At 51.7% G+C, this 9,128-nt stretch overlaps 1 protein-coding gene across 2 annotated transcripts in view; it reads right to left on the minus strand.

Moving 5' to 3' along the window:
- The window catches only part of INPPL1 (inositol polyphosphate phosphatase like 1), a 90,406-nt gene extending 81,501 nt beyond the window's left edge, over positions 1 to 8,905 (minus strand). Inside the window, exon 1 of one of the 2 annotated variants that reach the window (XM_079973373.1) lies at positions 8,488 to 8,905. In XM_079973373.1, the coding sequence (XP_079829499.1) occupies positions 8,488 to 8,675 (188 nt within the window). In that variant the 5' untranslated portion in view covers positions 8,676 to 8,905. Of the gene's footprint in view, positions 1 to 8,478 lie in introns of both variants that reach the window. The other variant, XM_079973372.1, reaches the window with a different exon arrangement.
- Positions 8,906 to 9,128: the final 223 nt, after the last annotated feature.

Here is a 9,128-nt window from a genome sequence, read left to right on the forward strand (position 1 = left end):
TGGGGACCAGCTTTCCCCAGAAGAATTCGGTTCAGATCCCTCTGGTGCATCAGAACCAGACAGGCAGCCCAAACCTCCGACGGGACGCACGTCACATCGCAGTCCTCTGCTTCCTTGGCTCCATGTAGACAAGTTTCAAAGCTTTTCTCTACCATAAGCAATGAGTCCTTATAAGCAAACAATGTTTACTAAAGGCGCAATTTAAATAAATAACTGGCCATTAAAAATCTGGCCAGTCAGAAAGGAGCAGGTAATCTACATCTTTTGGAGGAACACCAGGACCAAGCGGAATTTGCAGCTCTGAATATTCAGAGGCACATCAAACAATCCACATTAGATTTAAAATAAAGCTGATTTCATTTTCACAACGTTTCCCTAACTTTGCATCTCCACATGAGCTACCCTGAGCTTCCACGCAGGGTAAAGTCCACTTCTGGAATGACAGCATATGTTCAGAACTCGTTTCCACATTTTTTGCAAACGGATTTTTTTCCTGGAAGCAAATAGCACAGATACGAGCACCAATATTGCACTATATTTCACTGTGGCTCCAGTTACCTGGTGTGAAAGTGCCTTAACAGGAGGGGTAATGTCATGAAATGGAATAAATGGCCACGGAGACGCAGCCTAGTTTAAAACACCTGCTGCACAGCTGCCTATGTAACTTCAATATTATAATTACTGATTTCTTTTCATGCGTGCAGATGTGCAGCCGACACTCAGCACGACATGCCTCCTGGTATCCATTGCCCAACCCAAGTCCCACCCTTGGACTTTGGGGGTAATTCAGTTGGGGAGGTTGTACTCCTACCAATATCAGCTCCCCCCAAAGCTACTAAAGGGCCTTCTTGGTAGTGGCGCCCGCCCTGTGGAACGCCCTCCCATCAGATGTCAAGAAGATAAACAACTACCTGACATTTAGAAGACATATGAAGGCACCCCTGTTCAGGGAAGTTTTAATGTGTGACATTTTAATGTATTTTTAATCTTTGTTGGAAGCTGCCCAGAGTGGCTGGGGAAACCCAGCCAGATGGGTGGGGTACAAATAATAATAATAATAATAATAATAATAATAATAATACCACCATTTCATTCGTCAGCTGCCCTGCTTTGGCACTCGGAAACCCTAGTTCAATCCAGAAGGAACGAGATACAAATGTACTGTGTATACAAACATTTTATTAACAACCTGCTCTCCATTTTTCTTAGGCTCTGGATAGCTCGCATTGAAACCCCACAAGGCTCTACCTATTGCTTTAACTCCAGGAAGGCTCCACCATCTGAATTCCCCAACTGCACCTCGCAGCTATGTTTCAGTGGACCAGAGAATCACAAAGTTGAAAGGGACCCTGAGGGTTCTCTAGTCCCCTAGATTGAGGGTGAATCCTGACAAGACAGAAGTACTGTTATTTGGGGGCAGGGGGCGGGCTGGTGTGGAGGACTTCCCGGTCCTGAATGGGTAACTGTACCCCTGAAGGACCAGGTGCGCAGCCTGGGAGTCATTCTGGACTCACCGCTGTCCACGGTGGTGCAGGTCAATTCTGTGTCCAGGGCGGCTGTTTATCACCTCCATCTGGTACGCAGGATGAGACCCTACCTGCCCGCGGACTGTCTCGCCAGAGTGGTGCATGCTCTAGTTATCTCCTGCTTGGACTACTGCAATGCGCTCTACGTGGGGCTACCTTTGAAGGTGACCTGGAAACTACAACTAATCCAGAATGCGGCAGCTAGACTGGGGACTGGGAGTGGCCGCCAGGACCACATAACGCCGGTCCTGAAAGATCTCCATTGGCTCCCAGTACGTTTCCGAGCACAATTCAAAATGTTGGTGCTGACCTTGAAAGCCCTAAACGGCCTCGGTCCTTTATCCCTGAAGGAGCGTCTCCACCCCCATTGTTCTGCCTGAACACTGAGGTCCAGCTCCAAGGGCCTTCTGGTGGTTCCCTCGCTGCAAGAAGCCAAGTTACAGAGAACCAGGCAGAGGGCCTTCTCGGTAGTGGCACTTGCCCTGTGGAACGCCCTCCCACCAGGTGTCAAAGAGAAAAATAACTACCAGACTTTTAGTCTGTAACCTGAACTGTATGTAACCTGAAGCATATGTAACCTGAGGTAACACTGTACATAAAAACAACAATACTCAGCTTGAGAAAGCGCTCTGTGTAACTTTGCATCCTGCATATTAAAGGTTCTTTTGTCTCACTTAACCCACATTTCTCCTATCATGAGACTAAAGGGCTCCAGTGAAGTTCTGCCTGGGATTCGAACACAGCACTTTGCTTTTGAGTCCGGGACCAGGCTCCCCACCCCCCACCCCGTCTTTTGCTAAGGAGAAATAACAAATGCGGTGAGTGAAGAAGGCAAAATAATACAGAGACCTGTCGGTGCGCGCTCTGCTTTGAAAACTTAACAAGGGCAGCGGGAGGCATGGAAAGGGAGGTTCTGTAGGTGTCGTGACCCAATTACCCCAATTACTGCCAAGGGTGGTGATTAAACCTCACTTCCCAGAAGCAACAGAAACCACATTCCAAGGGGAGGAAGGAGGACTCCTATGGAAGAGAGCAGAACAAGATGCAGAGCTTGGCGGATAACTTTGTATCCAAGGAATGCGCCCTTTTCATTTATGACGGACGCGCCCCCCACCCCACCCCCCACGTCCATATTATTGCACACACACGACGGGTGGAGCAAAACCAACTAGGGAGGAGTCTCCACTTAAACACACAAGATCACACGCTCGTGCACAGATATTACCCCAGGAACATCCCTCTTCATTTCAGGGCTTGGTGCAACAGAAATGGGGCAGAAGTCCTGATCCCTGTGGATGGATGGATAGACAGACAGACAAGATAGATAGATAGATAGATAGATAGATAGATAGATAGATAGATAGATAGATAGATAGATAGATAGATATAGATGATAGATAGATATAGATAGATGATACATGATAGATAGATAGATAGATAGATAGATAGATAGATAGATGATTAGATAGATAGATAGATAGATAGATAGATAGATAGATAGATAGATGATAGATAGATAGATAGATTTATTTTACCACTCGGATGTGAACATGACAGGGAATTTATAGGATGCTGCAGGCGAGGTTATTACCAATAAAGGCAATGAGCAGCGTGGGAGGGGAGCGTTTTGGAGGTTTTGCGATGCGGCTGTTTTCAGACGCAGTAGCCCAAACAAGATGCAATTGTTTCAGTGTGCACAATCCATTCCAATTGTATAACGGCAGGGACGGTGAGAAGCAGGCACGTGAGCTTTTCTCATGCCGACCACCAGAAGCCAATCCAGGTCTCCAGTGGAAGGGAGTTCCACAGGAACAGGCTCCTAAATACAATCTCACCAACGGATACGGCCTGGCATAAACAGTAATTAATTTCTGCCTGGAAGCTCCTCCTTCTGGAACAGAAGACTTGCCTCCAAATTTCAGCTGTGGGAAGGTGACCTGCAGTTCTTCACGGGCAAAGGAAATGCACTCTGCACATGTCCAAAGGACCTCTCCCTTATTACTGCTTCACATGTCCCAGGACCCTTGTTGTTGCAGATAGGTTCTAGGGATAAGCCCTCACTGGGCAGGGGTGTCGTGCCTAATTCTTAATTAAGAATTAGGCACCTTAATTTTTAACTTATCCTAGATTGTTGTTATCACTTAATGTCTCCAAAGAGCTCGAGGCTTTGCAGCCTTGCTCTCTTTTCCACGGGCTTCCTGTACGTTATGTACACAACAACCCTATGAGGTAGGCGTTGCTGGATAATGGTTTTTATCCCAAAGGACACTGCAGAGCCGCTCTGAAGCCGGAGGCGGAAAAGCCAAATAATATCCACACCAGTTCACCAGCCTCTGAAAGCTACCACGTACTGCATGCTGTGGGGCTGGGTTTCCTGCCCTGACAAGGGGTTGGACTGGATGACCTTTAGGTGCCCCTCCCCATCTCCAGGGCTCTTTCCATCCATATAATTTATAATTTCCTAAGTTCTTAACGTGGTTTCCCAGACAAGATGGGGGATGCGCCGCTGATTGGTCACAGTGGGGCTCCTGGCACAAAGGGGCTATAGCAGAGATTAGCAGAGAAGAGAGACCTGGGGTTTCTCTTTCCCAGCCCCACTGGGAGACGCTGCCAGGGACCTTCTGGATGCAAAGCACCTGCTCTGCTCTGAGCCACGGCACATCACAGGAACTCCACCAAGCAACTGCGCTCGCATTCATTCCCCCCCTTCTCCCTCCCAATCCCTTTTCCTTTTGTGCTGCGCCTCTTACACTGCAAGTCCGAGGGCAAGGACTGTCTCTCCACTGACAAGCGCAGAATCAGCGCCAGGATCCAGGGAGCCTGTCAAATATTTCGTAGAGCCAGTGTGTGGAACATGACCTGTCTAAGTGAAGATGCCTAGGATTGAGGATGGCACCTGATGTCTCCACCATCTGGAGGCGCATGGCTGGGGACCCTTGGATCGGGACTGTTTTCACACACTAATACCACATCCTGTACAATCCTATCCGTTATATTTTATCCGCACAATCAGAATGGATTTCAGGAACCAAAATGCTTTTCCTGCGCAGCCTGAGCAGGAGCAGGGAGCAACGTTAAAGTTATTTGCTGTAGCTTGTCTTCACTTACCAATATAAAGGTAAAGGTGAAGGACCCTGGATGGTTCAGTCCAGTCAAAGGCAACTATGGGGTTGTGGTGCTCATCTCACTTTCAGGCCGAGGGAGCCAGCGTTTATCCACAGACAGCTTTCTGGGTCATGTGGCCAGCAGGACTAAACCGCTAATGGAGAAGCGGGACACCGTGATGGAAGCCAGAGCGCACAGAAACACCGTGTACCTTCCCACTGCAGTGATACCTATTTATCTACTTGCACTGGTGTGCTTTCAAACTGCAAGGTGGGCAGGAGCTGGGACAGAGCAGCAGGAGTTCACTCTGTCGCGGGGATTCGAACAGCCGACCTTCTGATCAGCAAACCCAAGAGGCTCGGTGGTTTAGACCACTGCGCCACCTGTGTCCCTATACTTACCAATATATATGTGGACTGTCCCTGGATCAAGTGACTTTTCTTCTTTAAGTTCTCAAAACTCTTAACCTAGCTCAAGGTTGCCATCTGAACCTGCCAGATGTTTAACTGAGAATCAATCATGGTTAGTCCATCATTTGAAAAATAAAGACTTTAGAGCCGTCTTGCCCCAAAATGGCAACTAGATATTCCTTTTTGGCAACTGTAACCTTGGTTTAAGGACACGGGTGGCACTGTGGTGTAAACCACAGAGCCTAGGACTTGCCAATCAGAAGGTCGGTGGTTTGAATCTCCGTGACAGAGTGAGCTCCTGTTGCTCGGTCCCTGCTCCTGCCCACCTAGCAGTTCGAAAGCACGTCAAAGTGCAAGTAGATAAATAGGTACCGCTCCGGCGGGAAGGTAAACAGCGTTTCGGTGCGCTGCTCTGGTTCGCCAGAAGCAGCTTAGTCATGCTGGCCACATGACCCAGAAAAACTGTCTGCGGACAAACGCCAGCTCCTTCGGCCAGTAAAGAGAGATGAGCGCCGCAACCCCAGAGTCATCTGCGACTGGACTTAACTGTCAGGGGTCCCTTTACCTTTTTAACCTTGGTTTAATGAGCCATTGGGTGCCTAGCTGACATATCTGAGTTTCTAACACTGCATCCAGGAACTCACAAAAGTGCAGCTGTAGGCCTTGATCTCAGGGCAAGGCAGCAGCTGGTGCTGTCATTTCTGCTAGCAGCAGGAGAAGCAGGTGCGGGGACAGGTGACCTCTCCAACAGTGACAGGTGCTCTCCTGAGAGTGGGGGGAGGCTGCAGCTGGACAGCTTCAGACAGTTCTGAAGAGACCTCCTTACTGATCAGGATCAGCCCCCTTCAAAGGGTTTTGCTTTTTAATATTCACAGGCAAAAGGAGGCACTATGGTGTCCATGCACACCCACCCAAAAATGATGCACAAACTGCTTTACGAGCTTCATCTAATTTATCTTGACAACAAGGCTGTGGTTTAACTTGGGGTTGCCCAAAAGACGCTCTCTGCAAACCCCCTAGCACTCAGTCCATGGCCTCACTCTGAATCCACACTGTGTCTTTACAGTACCAGTTAACTCTGACCTTGCCTCCCCCAGGGATCTCCCAGGGAAATATGCCAGGGCAGCTATAGATTAAGCTTGCCATACAGATGCGGGTGCTGCTAGAGGCAGAAAGAGGGGGGCTGAGTTCCAGCTGTTACCCTCCAGGCAACCCACACAAGCACCTCCACCCCACCCCACGCCCCAGGAAGATTAACAGGCTCTGGCGCAGCCAAGGAAAGGAGGTCACTACTGATTGTTCTCCGACAGCCGCCTTCGTTAACCTGCTGGTTCCCTCCAGATGGTTTGTGGACTACAAATCCCATCACCCCCCCCCCTTCAGCCTCCAGTGGCTGCTTTGGCACCCTCAGGATCACGTAGACAACACACAGGCACTCACCTCCTGACATGCCTTGACCACTTATTTGCTTAAGGCACAATCAGGAGTTGGGAGAATCCAAGTGAATGGTCAGTCACCGAAAGCCCAAAGTCCTTCTCTGGCCTTTGCATTAACCAGCTTCCAGGCTTTATAACATTTACATGAACGAGCAAGCACTTTTACCTCTTTTAAAGGTAAAGGTAAAGGCACCCCTGCCCGTACGGGCCAGTCTTGACAGACTCTGGGGTTGTGCGCCCATCTCACTCTAGAGGCCAGGGGCCAGCGCTGTCCGGAGACACTTCCGGGTCACGTGGCCAGCGTGACAAAGCTGCATCTGGCGAGCCAGCGCAGCACACGGAAACGCCGTTTACCTTCCCGCTGGTAAGCGGTCCCTATTTATCTACTTGCACCCGGAGGTGCTTTCGAACTGCTAGGTTGGCAGGCGCTGGGACCGAGCAGCGGGAGCGCACCCCGCCACGGGGATTCGAACCGCCGACCTTTCGATCGGCAAGTCCTAGGCGCTGAGGCTTTAACCCACAGCGCCACCCGCGTCCCTTTTTTACCCGTTACCTCTTTTACTCATCAGTAAATCCTCCTTAGCTGGACGGTTGCCTGGCTGCCTGTCCTGCCCTCCTGAACCTTCCTCCTCACAACTTCACTTCCAGTGTTGTTTTAACAGCATCACTTCCTGGCTGTTCACAAAAATGCTTATATTGTACTGGTGTGGAGAAGCCTGCCTCTTTTTGAAGACTGCACCTCACTTTGCACTTAATTCTGCCTCCCATCCACCACTCAACAGAACCAAAATCAAAGGCTCGAGGGTTTTTTTTAAGGAGTGATATCCCACATTAACAGGGCTCAAAGCAGGCAGTTTGATCAAAATAACTGGGTCTGTTTATTTCTGTGGGTCTGCTCTGAGCATGAAAACATTGGATATTGCCTCAGGACACAGGAACTCCCTAAAAGCACCAGCCAAAAAAAAAATGTAGCCCCAATCCTTCAAAGCGTCACAGGCCTCTTCCCAAACCCTGAATTGTTCAATCCAGTTGAAACCTCGTTTGCTTACAAAACGTTTGCTTATTATTATATTATTATATTACAAAACTGTGCACACATTTCTTCTTTGGGTAAAATACATACATTCTCTCTCTTTTTTCAATCTCAGAATTTAAGTCCCAAGCACATTTTGAGTCCAGCTTTTGACTTGTCCTCAAGGCTTGGCAGTCGTGAACTGACAATATCTTCAAAAACTGGCATGCAATGGTGTTGTGATATTTGACTGCGTCCAACAGATGACATGCAACTGCTTCAGTACCTTGGCTGCCAACAGTTAGGAGATCTGACAAGCCAGAGATGCTAACTAGTCTAACAGCACGATCCCAGACAAGTCTTCCTCATGAGTAAGCCCCGCTGCACTCACTCCTAGGAAAGTACGCGCAGGACTCCGGGAAACCCGACTCAGACCCGGCAGGAAAGCCTTACAAGACGCAGAGCACCGCTAAACCCTCAAGCCCAAAACCCCACCGCAAACTTCAGAAGTGAAATCCCAGGTTTGGAATTTGGTGAGAGCGCTTCTTCTTCCAAACCCTGAAAAAGTTTGGTTTGGAGAATCTGATACTTTTTAGCTCTGGACTGGAAAGTGCTTCTGGGGGTCCCGGCACAGCACCGCACACGCCGCCAGAATGGGCGAGACCCGTCCGGCCCCCGGCACGGCTCGAGGGCCGCCTGCAGCACGGAAGCAACGGCTGGAGGGGATGTCTCCAACTCCTCGGCTTGCCCCCCATAAAATATTTGGGGGGTCCAAGTTGATGGGCACCGCCATTCCAAGGGCGGGCGTGCGCCATGCCTGGTGATCGATTCCTCGGGGCGAGGCTTCCCTGCGCCCCCCCCCCAAGAAAATCAAATATTTTGTTCAAGTTGGCACCTCTGCTCCGAGTTCCCCGGGGGGGGGTTGGGGAGACGGGCCCCTTCCTCCCTCCCTCCCTCCCGCGCCCCCTTCCCTTCGCCCCGCCACTCACAGCACGCACAGGGCGTAGGCTCCGGCCACGCTCTCGCTGTCGCGCACCAAGAAGCTGCCGTCGCGCCCCGCGCGGGCCAGGAGCTCTTCGGCCGCCGCGCGGCTCAGGTCCTTGTGGTACCACGACGGCGCGGCCGCGGGAGGAAGAGGCGGCGGCGGAGGCTGCTGCTGCAGCGCGGCGGCCCCTGCGCCAGCCATGCCCGGAGCGGAGCGGAGCGGCGGAAGCGAGGCGGGCGCTTAGCAGAGCCCGGCCAGGAGGAGGCGGCGCCCCCGACGGGCGGGCCGCGAGGGGCGCATGGCGGCTGCGGGAGACTCTTGGCCCGGGCGCCCACGGGGGATCGTGGAGGGGGGGCGGGGGCGGCGGAGAGGCAGCAAGCCGCGCTGGCTCGCTGGCTCGCTTCCTTCCTTCTTCTTCCCGAGCCTGGGGCGCGTCTCGTCCGGCGAGGCGCAGTGGCGAGGGGAGCCGCTTGGCGCGCTGCTCGGCGGCCCCTTCGAGGCGGGGAAAAGGCGCCTCCGCCTCCGCCTCCGCCTCCGCCTCCTCCTCCTCCTCCGGGCAGCGGAGAAGTAAGAAGGGACCTCCTCCTCCGGGCAGCGGAGGAGCAAGCAGGGATCGGGTCCCCGTCGAGCGCCGCCGGGGCGCACCCGGACGGG

Source organism: Podarcis cretensis, assembly GCF_951804945.1.
Source record: "Podarcis cretensis genome assembly, chromosome: 4".
NCBI classification, from domain to species: domain Eukaryota; kingdom Metazoa; phylum Chordata; class Lepidosauria; order Squamata; family Lacertidae; genus Podarcis; species Podarcis cretensis.